This window comes from Euprymna scolopes, chromosome 25 (assembly GCF_053919585.1).
Source record: "Euprymna scolopes isolate OS-2025 chromosome 25, ASM5391958v1, whole genome shotgun sequence".
Taxonomy (NCBI): domain Eukaryota; kingdom Metazoa; phylum Mollusca; class Cephalopoda; order Sepiida; family Sepiolidae; genus Euprymna; species Euprymna scolopes.
The window spans coordinates 96,262,731-96,286,781 of NC_136506.1; the positions used below are offsets into that span (position 1 = coordinate 96,262,731).

The following is a 24,051-nucleotide window of genomic DNA, read 5'->3' on the forward strand; positions in this document are numbered from 1 at the left end:
AGTAGTTGAGGGGCAAAAATCAGAAGCTCACAGTATTAATGCCAGTGTCCCTCAGGGGTCTATCATGGGCCCAACTCTTTTCCTGATCTACATTAATGATCTTCCAAATCACATCCTTACATCATTTGTAGACATTTATGCTGATGACACTACCATTTATGGTAGCACATCTAAGACCGTAAATGACCAAGTTCTCTCCAATTCTCTCTCCTCTGATCTTGAGCACGTAGTACAATGGGGTAAGGAGTGGCTGGTTACTTTTAATGCATCTAAAACCAAGCTTCTCTCTTTACATCATCAACATTCTGATCCACATCTGGCATCAATTGAAATGAATGGCTCTCGTCTTCAGGAGGCCTCAAGCTTTGACAAGCTTCTGGGCTTGACCATTACTCCTGATCTTAAATGGAACACGTACATCAAATCTGTTGCCAAGGCCGCTGGAAAAATGGTGGGATCTTTCTATCAATCCGGTAGATATCTCACTGCTGATGCTATTCTCTATCTATATAAGAGCCAGGTACGTCCAAGGATGGAATACTGTTGCCACATCTAGGCAGGAGCTGCTAGAAAGGACTTGTCCTGCCTTGATAGAGTTCAAAATAGACTTTGTAGACTCGTAGGAGATGTCCTTTTCTCTTCCTTGCAACACAGAAGAGATTTTGCGAGTTTGTCTCTGATGTATCGTTATTTTCATGGAAAGTGTTTGACTGAGCTCCAATCTATGGTTCCCACTCGCCAAACTTTCACAAGAAACACTCGTCTAGCTGTAAACACTATCAATAATTCCCCCCACTCTTTATCTGTGCCTAAACCTAAACATAGATTCCATGAACAAAGCTTCTTTCTTAGAACTGCACGCCTGTGGAATTGTCTTCCGTTTTCCTGCTTTCCGGCTGACTACAATATGGTTGTCTTCAAGTCTAACATAACAGATAATTTTAAATGTCTTTACAAGAAAAGATAATTTTAAATGTCTTTACAAGAAAAGATAATTTTAAATGTCTTTACAAGAAAAGATAATTTTAAATGTCTTTACAAAAAATGATAATTTTGAATGTCTTTACAAAAAATGATAATTTTAAATGTCTTTACAAGAAAAGGCTGGAAACTTATTGAAGGCATCTCATCTATATATTAATACGATAGCGTGTGTGTTATTTTGTGCGTCATGCTTAGATCCTTTTTCTTCTGAGTGACTGTCATTTAATTCATATGACCTTCCATTTCTTGTAATCAATTATTTGACCAAGAATTCTTCATAAGTTTTGGTTTCGGTTTCGATTATAGCTGAAGGAACTCTGTCCCATCGACGAAACGTTGCATCCCTCTGCCTTTTCTACAAGTATTTTAATGGTGAATGTTCTGACGAACTGCAGACACGTGCCCCCACGACGTAGACACCCTCGACAAACCCGACAGGCAACTAAATCCCACCCCTACACAGTAGAGATCCCTAGCTGTAAAAGATCTTTCTACACCAGTAGTTTCTTCCCCAGAACCGCTAGACTCTGGAATTCCATTCCAGGTTCCTGCTTCCCTAACTGTACTGACATGCAGAAGTTCAAGTGTAACGTGAACCGACATCTTGCTGCCCAAATCCCAACATAGTGCCCCAGTAGTTGCTGCCCCTGATAGTAGCCCCCTACACCAAAGTGGCAATCTGGAACCAATGGCGAATACTGTTGACCCATGGACCGGAAGTAGGTTTGATATCGGCTTTGATAGTATGGAAATATGTCAGGTAACCTCTTGGATGTCTTCATCAATCTTGGAGTTGTTTTGGAGCTATTACTTCATAAATGAACTCTCCCAGGTTGCAATGCGCACCGGCACCAAACCAATAAAGTCACCTCTTTAAAAAGAGATGGGCTGAGAGGAATGATCTTGCATCAGGTTCTATTTGGGGATTGGAGACGAAATAGTCTCAGCCGATCTGCAAAATTTGGAGGGGGGTGGGTGGCATTATAGGTCGAACACTTTCAGCCTTCAGAGATCCATAGCTTACATCGGCCACGTCTCACAGTCATAGAGATTATGTATTTCTGTGGATAGGATTTACACTTTAAGAACCGACTTTTCAATATCTCAGGTTACCTTGGCCGAAACATTGTATGAATAACATTCAATATGAGTCAGAATGATCCAAATAATGCAAATTGTTCAGAAACAACTGAATAAAACCTGTTTGTTCGGAAAGAAATGAAACTTGAGTCTGTTGCAATGCATGGAGAAAGCTTTTGTTTCAGATGCGATGCACGGTGGGACACAAATGATCACATATCTAAGGAAATGGCAGAAACACTAGAGGATGACCTCCAGTCTGTAGTGGAATGGGGACAAAAGTGGATGGTAACGTTCAATGCTGCCAAGACTAAGCTTGTTTCTTTCAATAATTACAAGAAACCCTCTCTACCACCTATAGCAATGGCTAAAAATTCATTATCTGAAAGTACTTCTTTTAAACTCCTCGGCCTAATGTTCATAGGAAACATGAGTTGGAACAATTACATTGAGAGCATTGCCAGGACCGCTGCGAAGAAGGTAGTCTCTCTACCATGCTAGAAAGTTACTAACGCCCGAAAGTATCCTGTACTTCTATAAGGCCACCATTCGCCCATGTATGGAGTATTGTTGTCATATTTAGGCTGGTGCATCTGCTACTAGTCTCTTGCTCCTAGACAAGGTCCAAAAGAGAGTCGCCAACCTGATAGATCCTGAACTGTCATCTAAACTTCAGTCTCTGTCCCACTGATGAAATATTGCATCCCTCTGCATGTTCTACAAGTATTTTAATGGTGAATGCTCTGACGAACTGCAAACACTTGTGCCCCCTCAATGTAAATGCCCTCAACAAATCTGACAGGCAGCTAAATCCCACTCCTACACAGTAGAGATCCCTAGATGTAAGAGAGCCTTCTATTTCAGTAATTTCTTCCCCAGAACCGCTAGACTTTGGAATTCCATTCCGGGTCCCTGCTTCCCCAACTGTACTGACATGCAGAAGTTCAAGTGTAACGTGAACCGACATCTTGCTGCCCAACTCCCTACATAGTACCCCAGTAGCTTATGTCCCTGATAGTAGCCCCCTACACCAAAGTGGCAATGTGCCTTGTTTTGGGTGAAAATGTAATAAATAAAAAAAAAAGAACTGCGGCACACAAACTATTCGGAGACACAGTAAAAGGGGCATAAGAGCAAGATATAAAAGATATGTACAGTTTCGTTTTTGTACCCCCTCTTCTGAATGGTTGATGCGCCGTATTGTGAACATTGACACAATGCAACACTCGCAGTAATAGACAATATGACTTTCTGGTCATTTTTAATGCATCTAAAACCAAGCTTCTATCTTTACATCATCAATGCTCTGATCCCTATCTGGCATCAATTGAAATGAATGGCTCTCATCTTGGGGAGGTTCCATGTTTTGATAAGCTTCTAGGTCTGACCTTTACTTCTGATCTAAAATGGAACACGCGCATCAAATCCGTTGCCAAGACTGCTGGAAAAATGGTAGGATCATTCAACTGTTCCAGTAGATATCTCAGTACGTCCAAGGATAGAATATTGTTGCCACATCTAAGTAGGAGTTGTTAGAAGCAGTTTGTCCTGCTTTGACAGAGTTAAAAATAAACTTTGTAGCCTTTTCTCTTCCCTGCAACCTCTTTCCCACAGAAGAGACGTTGCAAGCCCCTCTCTGCTTTATCGTTATTTTCATGGAAAGTGCTCATCTGGGCTCCAATCTATGATCCCCCCCCTGGCTTAACTTTCATAAAAAACACTTGTCGTGCTGAAATTACCATAAATAATTTCCCCCACTAAAAATCTGTGCCTAAACCTAAAAGCAGATTCCATGAACGAAGCTTCTTCCTTAGAACTGCACGCATGTGAAACTCTGTTCCGTTTTCATGCTTTCCAACTATAATATGGTTATCTTCAAGTCCAATGTGAACAAATTCTTGATGAGCCATCTCGTTAAGTAATCCAATTTACCCAATTCCCACGAACGAGTACGACATTTTCTCATTGACCACTGTACACTCATTAACCCTTATCCTCGAGTGGCCTCCGGGCCTTGATATTATGTTGTGTGTGTATATGAATATGTTCCAAAACAACGTACATGTTGAATAATAGGTTTTATATTTTATCTGTATGTTTGTGTATGTGTAAATGCATGTATGTATATACGTTGTATCATTTAGTGGATCGTCTAGTGTGTAAATTTTAACATTTATGCAACAGTTCTAATAGGAAACGATTGACGTGGACGTATCGAAACAGTTGTAGACAAACAGTTCTTTTTAACAGGTGTAAATAACACAACACATACCTGGATTATACACGAACATTTATTTTCATGATTCCGGATGCTATCTTCAGAGATTACGTCTTCACATCTTGGTTGCCTGAGAAAACGCCGCTCCCTGTGTTATGGAGCAACCAACTGCCCTTGAGTCGTCTGTTCTGTCTGATGTTCAACTAACGACTGACTAGAATCTCCCCAAATCTACATCTCATCACGTGTCCAAGACCAACAGCTGACATAATTTCAATCTAGTTATTTGTTTGTACAAACCAAAAATTATTTTTACGTCTATTTTCTATTTTCGCATTCTTTTGTAGCTGTTTATTATTTCAGCCTGTCAATCACTTTTTCCCAATCTAATTATTTATTTTTCTGATCATAATAATCGATTCAGTGACATGCTGTTGCTCGAATCAATTAATAATAATAATGTTTTGACCCTTGGCCCTGCCTGCCATAGTTAACACAGATACTATGCTATGATCACAACCAAAGGATCACAACATTATATTGATAAGTGGTGACTCTTTTGTAAAAAAAAAAAAAAAAAAAAATAGATCTCAGATTAACTCCGCCATAATATTGTACGAATAACACTCAAGATGAGGTTAGTAGTTAGAATGATCCAAATATTCAGAAACAGAGCAAAAATCTGCTGAGCACATTAAATATGAAATTCAATGAAATCGATTGAAAATGAAATTTTTGTTTTTAAGAACACAAACCAGCGTTTGCTAAAACTAATTGGTGAAACAGAATTTTGTTATTAAACCTAATAGTGTCACAGGTTTAGGAGAGAAACTGCTTTATTTTATAGGCAAGATACATCATTGAGTATTGCCATATTTGGGCTGGTGAATCTCCTTATTTGAATATTCTTGATAAATTGCAGAAATGTATCTGTAATTTGATTGGCCCTTTCCTTTCGTCTTCACTGTAATCTCTCGTTCACAGATGTGATGTTGCTAGTCTCAGTCTTTTCTACAAATACTTTAAAAAAATTTTTTTATTATTACATTTTCACCCCCAAACAAGACACATTGCCACTTTGATGTAGGGGCTACTATCAGGGACATAAGCTACAGGTGTACTATGTAGGGAGTTGGGCAGCAAGATGTCAGTTCACGTTACATTTGAACTTCTGCATGTCAGTACAGTTGGGGAAGCAGGCACCCGGAATGGAATTTCAAAGTCTAGCGGTTCTGGGGAAGAAATTACTGGAATAGAAAGCTCTCTTGCATCTAGTGATCTCTACTGTGAAGGGGTGGGATTTAGCTGCTTGTTGGGTTTGTCGCGGGTATTTACGTCAAGGGGGTACAAGTGTTTGCAATTCATCAGAGCATTCACCGTTAAAGTACTTGTAGAATAGGCAGAGGGATGCAACATTTCGTCGATGGGACAGAGGCTGAAGCTTAGATGACAGTTCAGGAGCTATCAGATAGGCGACTCTTTTGAACCTTTTCTAGGATAGAATACTATAATGGCATGTGTTTTTTTCAGAATTGTCTGATCTATTCCAGGCTTCCTTTCCAGCTTGTTTGACTTGTTATTCTAGTGGTCTCCATCAATTTGCTGTATTAATACCTCATTGAAATACAACTTTCTATTCCAGTTGCTTCTTTCCAATGACTTCAAGGTTGTGGAACTCTTCCTGCTCACTGTTCTCCTTCTACTTACAGCCTTGGTCTTTCCGAGACTAAGGTTAATAGGCATTTCCTGTCTTTGCAATAATCAGCTTTCGTTCTTAGCTCCTTATATCTAGTGGCTTCATGTCTTGTCTCGAGCGATTTTTATAAAAAGAAATTTATTTTGAAATTCTCTTATGGTTAACGTTTACAAGTTCTTAGCTATCCATCTTTTTTATAACCTGTATTTTTTTTTTCTCTTTATTTTTTTAAGTAAACTTGTTAGACTAAACAGTTTTACGTTTTAAGTGAACAAGCTCTAATTGTTTCTCAGGAACGTTTTTAAATTCGTAATGATTATCCACAAACAAATGTTGCTTTTTTTTTTCTCATCTGATTAAAAAGCGTAAATGAATAAATCTTTCTGTAAAATGGAACAAACGTTCATTGTTTGATTTGAAAATGATGCAAACGCAACATTTTTCCATGAACGTTGATTAATTTGATTTCAGTTTTTTTTTTTATTACCAATTCGTATCCAATTCTTTACCTTCTACTTTTATTTATTTACTAGCAAGAAGACCCGACGTTGCCCAGGATTGAATGATGATCAACGAATGTTTCACATTTCCATATTTTTATTTTCATGAAAATCGATGAAATCAATTTTGCTCTAAACAGAAACATTCATTTCGAACGCACCCCAGTCATATTAAAGAACCTACTGTTGATTTAATATGCCTGGCCTGGCTTTGCTGCTTGTGCGGTGATAATGGCTTGAATTTAAGTTTAAAATGAAAAAGTCAAGTATTATAGTGCAATAGTGTTTTAAGTAGAAGCATTCATTTCGAATGCGCCCCTGTCATATGTAAGAACCTACTGTTGATATTATATGTCTAGACTTTCAGCTTGCGTGATAAAACTTCTCCATTTCATTTGTGATGTTAGGCTGTGTAAGGTGTTAACGTTGGTCAAAATCGCCTGTTCCTTCTTTCATCCGATTATTTGAGACTTATCGAAGACATTCTGATAGAAAACCTATTCTAGAGCACTGCCAGGCACATGAAGTATCTTCGTTTTCGAGTCCATTGGGAACAGACTCACACATACACACAGAGTTCCTTTTATATAATAGTACCTATTTACAATGTCTCCCCATGGGACAGAGTTAGACACCAGGGTCGGTTTTTTTTTTAATTTTTTTTTTTACATTTTCACCCCAAACAAGGCAAATTGCCACTTTGGTGTAGGGAGCTACTATCAGGGGCAACAACTACTGGGGTACTATGTAGGGATTTGGGCAGCAAGATGTCGGTTCACGTTACACTTGAACTTCTGAACGTCAGTATTGTTGGGGAAGCAGGGACCTGGAATGGAATTCCAGAGTCTAGCGGTTCTGGGGAAGAAACTATTGGAGTAAAAAGATCTTTTACATCTAGGGATCTCTACAGTGTGGGGGTGGGATTTAGTAGCCTGTCGGGTTTGTCGAGGGTGCTCACGTTGTGGGGGCACAAGTGATTGCAGTTCGTCAGAGCATTCACCACTAAAATACTTGTAGAAAAGGCAGAGGGATGCAACATTTCGTCGATGGGACAGAGGCTGAAGCTTAGATGCCAGTTCAGGGCCTATCAGGTTTGCGACTCTTTTGAACCTTGTCATTTTTTAATGTGGAGAAAAGGTACAAAAATAAAAAAATTGTCTCAGTCGTGAAGGATTGCTCCTCCACCGAAAGAGAACAAGAAATGGAAGTGCAGTATCTGAAGAACAGATAGTACACTTTGATCTTCGCCAAAAGGCCAAGTATGTTGAGACAGAGTTATTTTTTTCTTTTTCTGCTTCAGTTAAACCTGTCATTTTTAATGTGAGGAGTGAAGGGAGGGGGAAGGGAAAAAGGGGACCAGCTCCCGAGAGGTGGGCAATGGGAGCTGGTTAAAGGTCAGGCATGTGGGGTTGCCCCCACATCTGGTCTTTACTAGTCATAGCTAGTCATAGCTTGCAGTATCTGCCAGAACAGATGGTATTTATTTGCTCCCCCACAGAGCAAATTAGGCACAAGGCCGTTTTTAATGTGAGGTAAAAACCAGCTCCCCTTAAAGTAGGCAAAAAGGGGGCACTCTGGTTACCAAAAATAATAATTGTCCCAGTATAGAGGGTCTCCCCTCCATTGACCGGTACAAATCATCCCAAGTGCAGTATCTGTCGGAACAGATACTACACTTTGATCCCAGCCAGAAGGCCAAGTATGTTGAGACAGAGTTATTTTTTTTCTTTTTCTGCTTCAGTTAAACCTGTCACTTAAAAAATTATTCTAATGAAATTGTATGAAGGTCGTTCCAAAAGTAAATCCTCCTATTTTTATTTTTTAACTAAAAAAGTTGATAAGCTTTTAACATGGAAGTTGTATCATTAAAAATAAACGACCTTTTGTGCAGCAGAATTTATTTTCCACATAGTCACCAGCATTCTCAATACAATTTTGCCAGCAATGAATGATGGCTGTACATGGGCATCTGAAGCATATTTTGTCATATGAAGATCATTCCAAAAGTAAAGCCTCCTATTTTTTTTTAACTCAAAAAGTTAAAATGCTATAAAGACGAGAGTGGAACCATTAAAATGAGCAACGTTTTGTGATCCAGAACTTATTTTTCTACACAGTCACCACCATTTTCAATGCACTTTTGCCAGGAAATCAATGACCCATCTTTGCTTCCGATGCAGATCCATAATAAGAGTTGCTTTCTTAGAGTCTCACATCGTCAATATCTGCAACAGAGAGATGAAATCTTAAGGTCATAAATGCATAAGTTCAGTCATCATAACAATACTATTTGCAATCCTCTCTGATCCATATGAGTGGAATAAAAAAATAGGATGCATTACTTTTGGAATGCCCCTCTTCATATATATATATATATATATATATATATATATATATATATATATATATATATATATATTTCTTGAAGTTATATATTTGGATTTTATCGTCACCGGATTATTTATCTTCCACCAGACTATCCATTCATGTGTAATTACCTTTTTCTTCACCATATTCCCTCTGCTTCACTTTTTTTGTTTTCAAGTAAGATCTTTGACTTACTTGTTGTTTCATCAAATACTTTTGCATGCAAAATCCGATCCCGCATTTTGCTAATTCCTACCCTCTGATGAGAAGGAAAGTATTTCTTTGAAACTCCTCAGATTAAGGACTATCCACTTATTTAGTGTTTCCTTTTCAAATTAAATATGTTTTTTTAACTCTTTTTCAAAGTGTTTTTTAACATTTTTTTTTTTTAACTACTTGCTCATATATATATAAGTAAATAAATACACATTATCATTCTTATATTGCAATCAAAACGGTTTACTTTTACTTAAATCAATAATACAAGAGAATATATTTTGAAATACTAAAAATACTGCGAAAATTTTAAGAACTGGTTTACATTGGTGAAGTTTTAAAACAGCGCACCAGATTTTATTCCAGTGAAATTGTATACACAATGTACAATACATGCATCATTCCGTCTTCCGGCACAGCCATCGTAATATTATATGACGAAGGCCACGCTTCCGGTCGTTGAATACTCTCTGACTATTTAATATATATGCCCGTCGATTTTACATTTATAGGCACTTAATTTCCTTCAATACCTATGTTAATTGCTGAAGGCCTTGAGGTAAGATGCTATCCTACATAATGAATAAATAAATGGACTATCCCGTCGATCCCGACGTATGAGGTTCTAAGTCGTCCGAAATCCAGACAGAATCATTGCCAATTTCAGTCAGTGCAAATGGCTGCCACAAAACAGAGCAGGTTTTACATCAGCGTTTTCCTTCTCCTAGAAGCATATCTTAACAAAAACTCAAGGTGCATCTCTGCTTGTGGTTTTAAATGTGCCCCAGAAATTCCACACACCCACACGTACACAACCACACACACATTGGTATTTATTATAGAGTGGGGATATATATTTATCATTCTTTCAAACTTCTAACAAGTCAGGGTAAATAAAATATTTACAGAATTCTTACGTAAGTTCGTTAGAATTTTGGCAAAAACAATTCCACACCTCAAATAAACACCGATTTTCTATCCTAACGAAACATGCTTGAGTGAATAAACGTTGCTTAGTAAGTTAGCAACCTTTTCCTCGCCACATTTGTTTTTCTTCTCTCCTTGTGTTTTCTTATCCCTTTCTTTCTATCTTTTCCTTATTTATTTCTTTTCTCACTGCCTTACCTGCTTCTATCGCCCTTTCCCCTCTTCCCCAACTTGTTTTTGCACTGACTGTATATGAGGTCATACATCATTGCAAAGTTTTCACTGCTATCTTCAAGAGTGGGGGACTACTTTTTTTTTTTTTTTTGTTTTTGAAGACCTCGATTGATAACTTGTCTAACCCTTGTGTGCTATATATAGATTCGTTTTAGTGGCATAAAACCATTATTTCTTATCGTTTGCTGTCTTGAGGATGCTTAAAAAAAAATGATTTTAAAATAAAAACGTTAGGTTCCTGAACTTGTTTTTTCATGCCCCTATTTTCTAACTTCCCCACGAGGGAAATGTTAAACACGAGATCGGTTTTTATTTCGGTACTTGGTTAAGATAGAGCCGACAGATTGATTTTTTTTTAATATGTCGTTTTAAGCAAAGCCGTACGTACTTAATTGTCATGTCGAAAATTGTAATATATCTAAAAATTACGAACATTCATAGTGCAGAATAACTGCTATTGTATTTTAGAAAAAAAAAATCTGTCGTTATAAGCTACAAATGTCGGAAGCCATTATGGTGTAATCTAAATTTTGCGTTCTGAGTTATGTCCCTTGTGTGTGAACTCTTCATCTTCGACTTTATAACATAAGAAAAATGCAGTTTTACCCAATTTTCCATAAAAAATACTGTTAACTATAAATAACCTAATACTTGATGAATTTTCATAATTTTTGGATATATTACTATTTTTGACATCACAAGTAAGTAATATTGTTTTTGCTTAAAATTGACATTTAAAAAAATCGATCTGTCGACTATCTTAACAAGCACCTTTTTATCTGTTTATTTTTTGTTTTTACTAATGAGTCACTATTTATCAAGGCAAAAAGCTACTCGATGATAAGGATTCATGAGCTGGATGAATTGTTATCTCAACGCTAAAGAATATTATGAGAAGTTTGGACCCCCCCCACCACCACCACCAAGTACATTCTTAATTGGGATAAAAATAAAACTTGCTTCAATCTAGATGGATTTATTCTGAAGCCAGAATAGGCCCCCAAAATTCATACTAGAACTGCACAGGACTAAACCATAAGAAATTCAGGTCGCTATACTTGAGAACTGCCTGGGTGATGATGTCATGAAAATATACCAGGGCAGGCAGTTTGACACTCCAAAGGTCGAGTGCACTGTACAGGACATACTACAAGAGCTACAGGAGTATGCTGTTGGAATCCTCAATGAAACGTATGAGAAAACAGGGAGAAGGAAAGGCTTTCGACAAGTTCTACATTGATGTAAGAGTTCTATCGAAGACTTACAACTGTGCTCGAAGCAGTGACTCACTTTTGTGAGGACAAAGAATAGTACTATACAGACAGAGATAAGAGCATGTGCCAGCCACCTAGGCATAAATGCATGTCTTTGAAGAGCGAGGTACCTCATATTTTGGCCAGGATTGTCTAAAGAGATTAGACAATACATTGAAGCCTGTGGCACCTGTGCAAGATGCACAGACTGTCAGCCAGCAGAAACACAAATCATAGCACCGATGCCAGAAAGAACCTGGCAGCAATTAGCAGCAAATCTTCTATCATGAGGAGGGAAACATCTGTCTGATCACACTGGACAGATTTCTTTAATTTCTTTGAAATTGACAACCTGGATGCACCTACATCAGAAGCAATAATTGAATGCATGAAGATGCATTTTGAACACCACGGAATTCCAGAAGTACTGATCTCCGACAACAGTCCTCTATCTTCATCATACGCATTCAAAAGATTTGCAAGGAAATTGCTGTTCAAATATGTAACAACATCACCAGGCAACATCCAAACAAATGATGCTACTGAAGCAGCAGTAAAAATCACCAAACGCCTCTTCCACAAATGCAAAGCGTCGGGAGAAGATCCATTCTTAAGGCTGTTGAACTTACACAATGCGCCAACCGAAGGACTAAGCACCAGCCCCGCACAAAGACTGTTAGAAGGACAAGGTCAACAGTGCTGGCTGTCAAATTAAAACTTGAGTTCCTCTACCCACACTCGACTGATGAAGCATGGAGAATACAGGAGAGGGGACTCAGACACCATGAGACAGGGAAAGGAGAAAGGCCTCAATGTTGGTGAGAATGTTAGAGTCCAGTCATCCAACCCCGACACAAGAGAGTGAAGGGAAGCAACAGTCCTAAAACGAATGACTGGCAGATTCTATGCAATAAATACAAGAGATGGACAACTATACTGCCGACACCAGTGATTGCTGTGCAAAACATCTTAGTCAAAACACATTCCCAGGACACCATCAATCTACACGCACAGCTGATGCTCATTTTCAGTCGCAAACACAGCTCGACAAACCCATACCACAAAGAGAAAAGATTGTGTAGGAAAACGAGTCAGCTGAAAAAAGTGTTTATGAAAGAAACAACACCCAACAACTGACTACACGTTCAGGATGTATTAGTCGAAAACCTGCACGCTACAATGAATGAACAGTCCCCCCTCCCCCTTTTTGCTATTAAAAACCCTGTCGCTACCCCTTCCACCTAAGACAAAAACGAAATGAACAAACGCCCTTCCTGATGGGAGGTGGTGGTGGTGGTGGTGAAGATGTTACGTGTAATCAAACCCTGACCACTACTCCCTCTAATTCTGTCCCCTTTCTAGATAACTCTTCTACAAAAAAGGAGGATTATATATTGTAAGATGGCCGCTCAATAAAGTTGCTATTACCCTCAGATCCGTGTCTTCTACATTCCTATATTAATGCATAAATTTAACATAAACGACTATTATAAGGATAGTTTTTTTTAATTTTCTACTTCAATTCCCAAAGAAATTGTTGAGGGAATTATTATATATTATTGTATTTTCTTTTCCAAAAGAGAAACTATTTTACATCTAGACACGGGCAACTAAAAGGTGTTCGGATTAATTTTACCCTGAAAAAAAATAAATAAATAAATAAAAAAAAAATAAAAAATAAAAAAATAGAATAAAAAAAATAAGTTCACTTCTCACACGTGGGAATGCAGTAATTAATAAGTTCTGAAAGAGAAATATGGCGACAGCTTTTGTGAGAAGAAACAACAAATATTTTAGAGCAATTTTGTTGGGTGAGTAAAAAAGGCATTTAATACAAGAAACGAGGAAGATTTGTAGGTTTGCAAAAACATGCTTTACGAGGACTCATCTGAGTAAAGAGTTTGAGTAACAGGTTGCACTTGTGCGACCCTCAATTCTTGCTCTTTTAGTGCGGACATAAATATATTCTTCTTCTTGGTCTTAGTCGCAATGTAAACGGGATTTGAGGAAGAATAATGGCTATCTTTTTGCTGCCGTCAGGAGCTGTGCCAAGAAGTAATCTCTGTTCAATGTGGTAACGGCGAAGAAGAAGTGGGATGGCTTTCTGTGACTGCTGTCAAGGGCTTTGTCACCGAAGTTCAGCTGTTGTCCTGCTGGGGTCGAAAAAGAGGCCAGAATTCAACATGCAAGGGTTTTTATAGGTTAGCTCACGTCACCCCTAATGAGATCGGGGTTAGAATTCCTGCTAATCAATTCATGGGCCTTAAAAAGACAAGGCAACAACTAATCATTTAGGGGAGGGGGGAGACATAAATAAATTCCAATAAAGGGAGTATTTTTCGCTGGGAAAATACTGTCGTGAAGTTTTATATTTTTTAAAAATGTATCAATTAATTAAAAATGCACCAGTTTTAAAATAGTCCTTGTAATAGTTGTCTATCGCCTTACCATGGCCATTGTACTTTACACTGTGAGGTCAGCAGATTACTTGACTTTAGTGAAACGCCCTTCTATTTATATAGTGTAAGAAATTTATTTCCTACACACTCAATTTCCTCCCTGCAGAAGCAAATGAATTCCACAAACAAAAGCCATACCTTCAAACTCAAAATTTATTCACAAGTAACAGCAATGAAAGTTCTTTGGTTCTGGTGTAGTCCTTTTGCAAAACGGTGGCCCGATTTGCCCCCATACGTATGGAGCCTTTAGTTCGAAGTCCTATTGTTGGAATGTTAGTACGCTCCTTTGGAAGGATCCATGATGTTCATGAAGAACACGGCATGAATGATGGCGCCTATAATCAGGAATGATGTGAGCCCCTTGGGACTCAAGAAGAAATGAGATAAGATCCAATATTTGGACAATAAACATGACAAACAGTTTCTTGAATGTCATCCTTGATTTGAATAGATTCAGCAATATAAGTTGTCTCTGCTTGTAGAGATGTATCTTTCGTTCACCGACTGTTTGGTGTCCATGAAGGAATTGTGTTGGCTCTCTAGAGACAGAACCGCTGAGTTGAGTCTATCCCGATGCTGTGTTTTTCTTAGACTGAAAAATAAACACATGAATACAAAAAAGTCGCCAAGTCAAATCACCTGACATTCAAATTTAAACCAATCACAGACCGGCTACTAGAGCTGTATGGCCGGCCTAAAAGAAAGATGGCGGTTGTATATGGAATTTCTCACAAGAGGTCACGCTCGAGTATGTTAATATGTGTGATTGCTCCCCCCCCCGCTTTTCTTTTTTCTATTTTTACTTGCTAGCTTTATGCCAGTTTCCGCGACAAGTTTATGCATAATATAGAATTTTAAAATACGATAATCCTGTCATCTGTGGAAAGATATAAATCAACTCCCCCACCTCATTTCTTTGTTTTAATGGATGACGTCATACTTTTCATGACGTCACACACCGCGCACGGACGCAAACAAGCACGCAAATAAAAATGTACATCGACAAGAGATTGATGAATGCATATACTAAAACCCTTCCCCCAATCTTTTCATGGATGACGTTATGGATGACGTCATACTTTTCGTGACGCCATGTACTGTGCACGACGGATACAAAGAAGACAAGGAAGCAAGCAATTCAGAATTTCATACTTATATCGACGTAGTATTTCGATAGGAATACACGAACCCCTCCATCGCTCCCAAGATTTTTAGGGATGGAGTTATAGTTTGTGTGACGTCACGCACTGTGCACGGATACACTGAAACTTGCACATCAGAATCTTATTTGTATATCGACAAGTAGTATTTAGACAGACAGACAGATAGAGATACAAGTTGTCTATTTCAACTTCCGGTTGCTGGTTGATTTCAACTTCCGGTTGTACGTTTTCTTCTTTCGACATGGACGACAGCCGGTGGCTTATTTAATTGAGTGAGTAATAATTCCAGCCTTCGACATTTCTTTCTCTTTTTTTTTTTGGTTCTTCTCTCCTTTAACAGTGACTAAACGGTCTGTCCGCCTTTCAAAAATGCACTACAATTTATTTTTTTTTATTAGAAAAACTATAGCCATTATCGCGAGTTATTTATACATTCGAGCGAATTCTTCCCATCTTGTTGGGCGTGCGTGATGTGCGATGCTCAAAGCTATCTTTCTGCTTTTCCGTTCACTCTCCTCTTCTCTCGCAGATAAACAAAACGGCGAAAAAACAAAAATTGCTTATATTATTTTGGTGATGCAAAAGAGCAAGCGACTCGACGTGAACAGCAAAGAGTGTCGGATAAAAAAAAAATTTCTTTTCATGAAAAAAAAAAAAAAATTCAAATATTTCATAAAGTAATATTTTATTAATACTAAAAAAAGAATCAAATTCAAAACTGAAACAATATTTGATTTTATGCAAGAAAAAAAAGTGCGATTTTTTTCTTTTAATTTTTTTGCGGACGTTATTTGCTGCGGACTTCGAGTCGCCTATTCTTCTGATTTACCATATATATATATATATATATATATATATATATATATATATATATATATATATATATATATATTTCTCACCTACTTACTGTGATAGTCATTTATTTTTACACTCTTATTTCCACTCTGCCCACTTTGCACTGTAAAATTTTTATTTTCGGTGCGTATTTATTTTTCAGGGTGTTCTGTTAGTGTTGCTCTCCTTTAGATTTGATTTTGGTTGTACATAAGAATACGGACCGTGCTGAAATCTGATTTAGGAACTCGTTCTTAACAGTGGAAGTGTTCATTTATTTTAACTAATCTCAATTGTTACCTAAACAAAATACCGTAGAAAATTGAATCTAACTTGAAAAATCTTGTTAAAAAAAAAGGTACCAGTAGTACACTTATTGATCCGATCCGTGCTGAAATAACATTTAGAAAGCCATTCTTAACATGGGGAGGATGTTTTTGTACCTATTCTGTATTTTAACCTTACAATTTAATAAAAACAAATATGAAAATGAATTCAGACGAAATTCCACATTATTGCCTCGATTTAGGAGTAAAGTTAAAAACAAAAGCTATTTTTCACGTGTCCATTTCTCGTCTCTACGAGACTTACGCATTGTTTATATATATTAGTCATTACGATTCCAATACCATTACTGATTTTGTACTAAATTACTGGTTTCGGTAAAACTATACAAACACCGTGACAGCGAATTAACCCTAACCCTAATCCTAACGCTGTCACGGTGTTTGTATAATAATACCCTGGTTTCTATTCTTTATAAATCTAAATATTTAGAGTTATTTTTCCTGATTACCGCTAAAACACATTAAATGTGCATGTATTTTTTTACGACCGGCGTATTATAAACTCAACCTCCTTCATGTTGTTCGACTTTCGAACTAACCCCCCCCCCCAACCTCGAAAGCCATTCTTAACATGGAGGTTGGGGGTGTTTGTGAGGGTTTATATAGTCTATAGATTTTTAGTTTTACTGGCTGTTTAAAACCGATCAATATTTATTTTAATATTACTACCAGCAGTGGAAGATTTTGCTTAAATCAAATTAAAAAAAAGAAAAGAAAAAGGCAATCAAAAGAATCGTTTTTGGCATCGGAAAATAGGCAGAAATTCCCCAAGTTCTGATTTTTCCGATTAATAGTCCCAACACTATTAATCTAATCACTGTCACTATTAATCCATAATTTATTGAAATAAAAAAAATGTAATATCTTGAACTAAAAACATTTTTAAAATCCTATTAAAATTGTTTTAATTACGAAATCTACCAGCATGCATTTCAGTTTCTTAAATAAGTCAGCCATTTTAAATATTAGAAAAAAATATGTAGAAAAAAAAATCACTTCCGAAATTTGGAAGCACTTCTGTGAATAGAAGAAAGTTGTTTTGAATTAGCTTAAAAAAAATCTGATCAAATTGTGTATTAAAAGGTTGTGCACTTTAACATCCCGGCAAATTTAGAAAGCCATAGGGGAAGGTGCGTGTGTTAAATCTTCTTGTCACGGACGGAAGGAACTCTCCTAAAATGAAGCCGGTTCTCGGGAATGTTAAAATGCACAAGTGTCAACAAATGAAAAGCTTTGGTCGGTATTTGTATCCCATGATTTTACAGAGATTATTAAAACGTTACTCGAGTTAAATATTGGGTATCATTTTATAATTTGGCTCGGGTTTAGTTAATAATTTAATGAACGAACAATACCGTATAATACTGTTATTAAAATCTTGGCCATTTATTACTATGGACAACAAACCAAAAAAAAAAAAAAAAAATTCCAACAAATGTTATCAAAGTAAGATAAGTTAGTTACTCCCTACCTAGATAAGTTTAGTGTTTTAACTTATTTTATGTTGGAAACGCAAATCGTGTCAACAAGCAGTCGCTGAGTTAAACCCACAACGAGACGTGGGGCTTAAAGTCGACAATCGCTCAAAAAAAACAAGATACTGGTTTGTATTACTGTACACACAGATTCGAAAAAGTTGTCAAAAAACAAATATATAACAAATGTTATCAAAGGCAAGATAAGTTACTTTTCTACCTAACTGGATATGTTTTTAGTGTTTTTATTTAATGTAACATGTTTATTCAGCTCGAAAAACAGTGTTTACCGATGTATTAGAAAATTTAAAATGGCGGCCGACTCTCTCTTTGACACGGTCAGTTTGGGAAAAGTAGTTATAAATAAAAAAACTACACAAAATACGGTTAAAAACTCGCTCAATATATGTTATCGTGAAATAGGCTGACATATATTCGGTAGGTTTTTAACAGTATTTTGAATTTTATTTTAACTGCTTTTCCCAAACTTACCGTGTCAAAGAGTCGGCCGCCATTTTATATTTTCCAATACATAGGTAAACACTGTTTTTCGAGCTGAATAAAGATGTTGCATTGAATAAAACACTAAAAACATATCCAGTTAGGTAGAAAAGTAACTTATCTTACCTTTGATAACATTTATTTGTTTTTTGACAACTTTTTTGAATCCGTGTGTACAGTAATACAAATCCCAAGATACTGATAGAAATCCATCCAATAAATGTCAGATATGACCTAAAACTATATCCGATGGTGAGGCCCCAGCTTGCGGGTTTTGGGGAGTGTGGAGCCACCATTTAATTGCCATTGCTCTCAGGTCCACTCTGACCCGGATCGGTAGTACCTGTTAGGGTCCCAACTATGTGTTAAATAGAATCCGACTTAAAAAAACAAATATACTCCATTAAAAAATCGTTCCTCAAAATAACTAGATTCGGCATTAAATAACCTGAAAAAGGTTGATATGCTATAAAACAACCAACCAACCAACCAACCAACAAATGTCACCGTGATTTTTTACTGACTGCAAATGGGGTGTGGGGAGCCGAATTAGAAACGAACTGTTATTTTTCATTTATGTATTTATTTTTTAACTCTTAAAGTAACTCAAATCCAAATTTAATGTTCGGCAAAAATCGTTTTGGTTTGTTTGATTAAAATTTTGTAGAAGCCCCCCCCCCTTCATTTTTTTTCCCCAGTCTATTTAAAAAGGGGTGTTGTTGCCATTTGGACCTAGGGTTAACTCGTGTGGTTAGGGAAAGGTCCAGTGCTTTATTTTATCTGGTATATTTACGAAATATTAGTAATTGGAAGCGATTTTGTTTTTTTCTAAATAGAAAACTGGGCGGTTGTCTTTATCCGAAAGAGGGTACACATCAGAGTACTTATGCAGAATACGAACCATGTTGAAATAATACCGAAACCCATTCTTAACATGTCGAGGGGGGGGGGGTAAATACTAATCTGTATTTTCACATAATTCAATAAACAAGAGTACTTGCACTTATTGTACCGCGCTTAAATAACGGGATATGTTTTACTGCCCTTCGAAAGAGTGGTAAAATAAATTAATGTTACCAAAGGTAAGATAAGTTACTCTTCTACCCAACTGGGTAGGTTTTTAATGTTTTTACTAAAATGTTTAATCGGCTCGAAAAACAAACAAGTTCAAAGGGTACGCGACCACAAGAAAAAAAAAAATGGCCATAACGTATTTATTACACGGCCATTTTTTTTTTCTTGTGGTCGTGTGCCCTTTGACATTGTTTGTTTTTCGAGCCGAATAAATATTTTACATGGAGTAAAAACAACCCAGTTAGGTAGAAGAGTAACTTGTCTTGCCTTCGGTAGCATTTATTTATTATAGTTGATTTGTTTTACCTCTTTTTCGAAGAACTGTGGACAGTAAAACATCCCTTTCGCAATAATTAAAAAAAATATTGTAAAACTTGAATTTAACTTTAAAATACAAAAAAAAAAAAAAAAAAATATCACGCACAATAAGTGCATAAAGCACCAACAAAACGTCCCATAAAAATTCAAGTAACATAAAAACTCTACCTAAAGAATGGCGCAGTACGACGCAAACTAGTGGAAGGTTGGGTTCAGTTTGTCTGCATGTTTCGGCAAATTCCGGAATTTTTCAGCGAAACTCTAATCTCCGTTATAATATTAGATAACTATCGGCTTGTCTATCTCCTTCGTTATGTTGTTTCTTTTCTATTGTAGATTTTGACAAGTTTCCTCCCAATATATAATCATTTCTTTTGAAATTGAAACGTAAAGAAAAGAAAAAAAATGCGATCAATAAAAAAAAACACTGCTCATTCCATTTCCCTGGGAAGCCCTATTAATAATGTACACCAAACGAAAAAAAAAAAAAAAATCTGTCGGTGCAGGGGGCAGGGCAGGCCAATCTTATATTTATTGATAACTAAAACAGCAGTTCTGAGGCCCTTCTAGCTTTCGCGCACTTGTAATGTATCCCTTCTTTTTAGGTTACCTTTGCCGTTTGACTTCATCTATATTTACTTGCGTGGTACCTTGCTCTAAAACGAACCAGGGGGTGGGGCACGCTGTTCTAGGTTGAGGAGGAGAAGGGGAAAAAGAAAAAAAAAACGACTGCGCTAACTCACTGTCAAAATGACTGTCGCTTTTATCCAACGACGGCCGATCGGGCTACGAATTTTCGAATGAGTACTCGAGTTATGTGACTCGACTTTGCAGACACCGAATTTGGTTCTTTGATATGACGGAGGTGCATGTGCACGTCCAAAGTTTCCTAGGATCACCCATGAACCGTAATTGACTCCTTCACTTTTTTGTTTTTTAACCCTGGGTTTTTGCTACGTTCAAATCCAGTTCGTTCCACAGAAAACGCTTTAATCAAAATCCATTCCTGATCTTGTGTCTCCTCTTCTGGGAGGGGGGGGTAATAAAAATAAAGGGGTGGGTGTACATACACACGGTAAAATTTTACTCGTTGCTCCCATGATTTCAACGAAAAAAAAAAAAAAAAAAAAAATGGAGATTTTATTTTTGTCAACACCCTACTTGGAAAATGATTAAAAAAAAAAACAAAAAAAAAAACAAATATAAATACGGGCATGTTTTACTATAGAAAAGAAACTAAAAAAAAAAAAAAAAAATTGTAAAGAAACTACCATATTAACAAATAAATTTTACCAAAGACAAGAAGATAAGTTGCTCTTCTACCTACCCGGATAAGATTTTTTTGTGTTTAACTTATTTTAAATCGTTTTTTAAAGTTTGAAACACAAGTAGTGCCGAGTTACTAAGTTAGAACGAAATGGCTGACATGAGACGGTCATTTGGGGAGGTCCGCTAATCACTCCAAATTCAGAAATGAAACAAAGTACTGATTAAACCACATTTAATAACTGTCATTGTGACATTTGGTGGGTTCCTGATCAAGAAGTGGGTGATCATTTTTTTTTTTTTACATATTTATATTGTACAGTGAATCCGTTTGTCTAAAATATATGAAAATTAGCATTTCAGCCTGGCGTTGCCCGGGTGTTTGGAGGTGGATGTTGAGGAAAGAAAAAGTGCAGTCAATTTTTTTTAACTTTGACTCCTATTATGACCCCTTAACATTTATTGTTTTGGGCTCGAATCAAGTTATTAAGTTAGATCCATGTCCAAGGAACCTATATCTAAAATTTCAAGTGTTTAGACCCAAAATTGGTAGAGAAGTTGGGTAAAGTTCTCAAAGGTCAAATCGTTGAACGTTGACCCCTTAACAGCCAAATTTCTGGCTTAAAACCGATCAAAGATTTTCCCAAATCTCAGTACCCTGTATATTAAATTTCGAGCCTGTAGACTTAAAATTGACAGTTATTGCGTAGGGAAATGTACACACACATTCACTTTTATAGATATATAGATTACAATAGAAAAATGCGAGCATGAAAAGTAATATGGTTAAGTTTAAACATGGAAAAGTAAAGGACTAGTTGTTAAAACTGAGAAAGAGAAGGACAAGATATTCTAGGAAAAACTATAAATTTATAACTTAAAATATTGCATTAAGAATTGATTATATAATGTTATCAATTGAATTAAAAAAAAAAAATTAATGCTGCAATATTTTTTACTAGAAAATCTTGTCCTTTTCTTTTCAATTTTAACAACTAGTTTGTTACTTTTCCATGTTTAAGCTTAACCATATTACTTCTCATGCTCGCATTTTTCTATTGTAATCCATGATTTTTCCAAGCTTTCAATAAATTCATCTTTTTGTTTAATTTTAGTCTTATTTTTTTTTTTTGCCCCCATAAGCACATATGTAATAACAATGTACGGCACTCGTCTTCTTTCAATAAATCCCCCCCCCCATTATCTCCCTTTCATGCTTTAATTCTGTTTCACTTGTTACTTCTCTTTTCGAGACAGCTGTGAATTAGTAGCAACAGTAGTCACTGAAGCAACGTGATTGCTATGGAAACCAGTCATAAAAAGCGTTGCTCACCTTAGATATTTTTACGATTTTGAACGCCAGAAAATTCATAACTTGTTTTACTGAAAGAAAATTTAACACATTTTTTTTTCACAATATAGCTGAGAAGGTGATCTATAAACTGTAATAATTGTTTGAAATTTGGTCGAAGAATGAGTGATCGGTGAAGCTTTAAAGCAGTTCTAAATGACTAAAACTGCCACTTAACCATATATTCAAACATGGTAGTGTTTAAATGATAAAACTTCCAAATTAGCACAGAAAAAAAAAAAATAGAATTTCATTTCTTTTGACAGCATGAGGGCAAAAGATAAAATTTTACTGTATGTATGGATACGTTGTATACCACCTGTGGCAGAAATACATATAAAAAAATATATATACTTTTGATATTTAATTAAAAAAAATTTTTTTTTTTAATTATGAAAAATGAAGCATTAAACAATGTACACTCTCCATAAAAAAATGAAGAGAAAAATATGCTTCACCAGTGTTTATGTAGATCTCTATTATATAAAAGGAACTTTGTGTTCATTCCCTATGAACTCCAAAATGGCTGGACCAATTTTTTTAATTTCACAAATATACTTTATGTGCCTGGCAATGTTCTTAGATAAGTTTTTATATTGTAAATGTCTTTGATAAGTGAAAAGATCCGATGAAAGTCAAACACGTAATTTTGACTAAAGTTAACGTCTTATAAAGCCTAAGTGCATATGAGAAGTTTTATTATTGCACAAGCAGAAAAGCCTGGTATATAAAATCAACAGTAGTTTTTTTTTTATATGACTGGGGTATGTTTAAAACGAATGTTTCTGCTTTGAGCACAATTGAACCATGATGCTTTTGCATTTTAAACTTTAATTCAAACAGTTTTATATATAAAAAAAAAACAAACAGTTTTATATATAAAAAAAAAACAAACAGTTTTATATATTAAAAAAGAAACAGTTTTATATATAAAAAAAAAAACAGTTTTATATATATAAAAAAAAAAAAACAGTTTTATATATATAAAAAAAAAAAACAGTTTCTCTATATTGCAATGTTGATACATAACTAGTGCAAGCAATTTGAAAAATGGACGATTTCGCGATTTTGATGACAAAAATACTGGAGTGTTAAAACATTTGTTGATACTAATTTAATTCTGGACAACATCGGGTCTCCCTGCTAGTATATTACTAAAATACCCAGCCACATCTCCGTTTACCCTGAAGTGTGACACCTGTCCGGACTTCCTGAGGCCATCCTCTTCGCACAATACTTGGCAGCAGTAAGCATTACTCCGTGTAGCCATTTTAGTTGAGTTTCCTTTTGAAGATGGCTTTCATTGGAAACATGCCCAAAGACTACCAGAGCCTGAGAGAGCATCTATAATGCTCTCGTCTGCACCATTCTACCATACAGCTTTGAAACCTGGCCGATGAGAGCAAATGACCTACGAACGTTTGAGGTGTTCAATCGTTAATGTTTAAATTCAGTTGTTTAATCTCACTGCAACAAATCTATCTACCTATATATAAAAGATATTTTTGTGTGTGAGTTCGTTCCCTATGGACTCCCAAAACGGCTGGGCCAATTTTTATAAAAGTTCACACCAATATATTTTGTGTTTGGGAGTGTTCTTAGATAGATTTCATATCTGAATGCTTCTGATAAACATAATTGACAATAGAAAAATCTGAAGAAGGAACAGCCCGATTTTGAAGAAAATAATCTATATATCTATAAAAGTGAAAGTGTCTGTGTATATTTCCCTCCACAATAACTCAATTTTCAGTCTACAGACTCGAAATTTGATATACAGGGTATTGA

General features: G+C 36.2%; 2 protein-coding genes across 3 annotated transcripts in view; both read left to right on the forward strand.

Annotated features, from left to right (window-relative positions):
• Nucleotides 1-11,869: 11,869 nt before the first annotated feature.
• Nucleotides 11,870-12,190, forward strand: LOC145247236 (uncharacterized). The gene has a single exon (XM_080108860.1). The coding sequence runs from the start codon at nt 11,870-11,872 to the stop codon at nt 12,188-12,190; it is 321 nt and encodes a 106-aa protein (XP_079964986.1).
• A 2,421-nt stretch (nt 12,191-14,611) lies between these two features.
• Nucleotides 14,612-24,051, forward strand: part of LOC145247539 (uncharacterized) — a 122,671-nt gene continuing 113,231 nt past the window's right edge. The window contains exon 1 of one of the 2 annotated variants that reach the window (XM_080109372.1): nt 14,612-15,369. The gene's annotated coding sequence lies outside the window, so the exon portion shown is untranslated. The remainder of the gene's footprint in view (nt 15,370-24,051) is intronic. The other variant, XM_080109371.1, reaches the window with a different exon arrangement.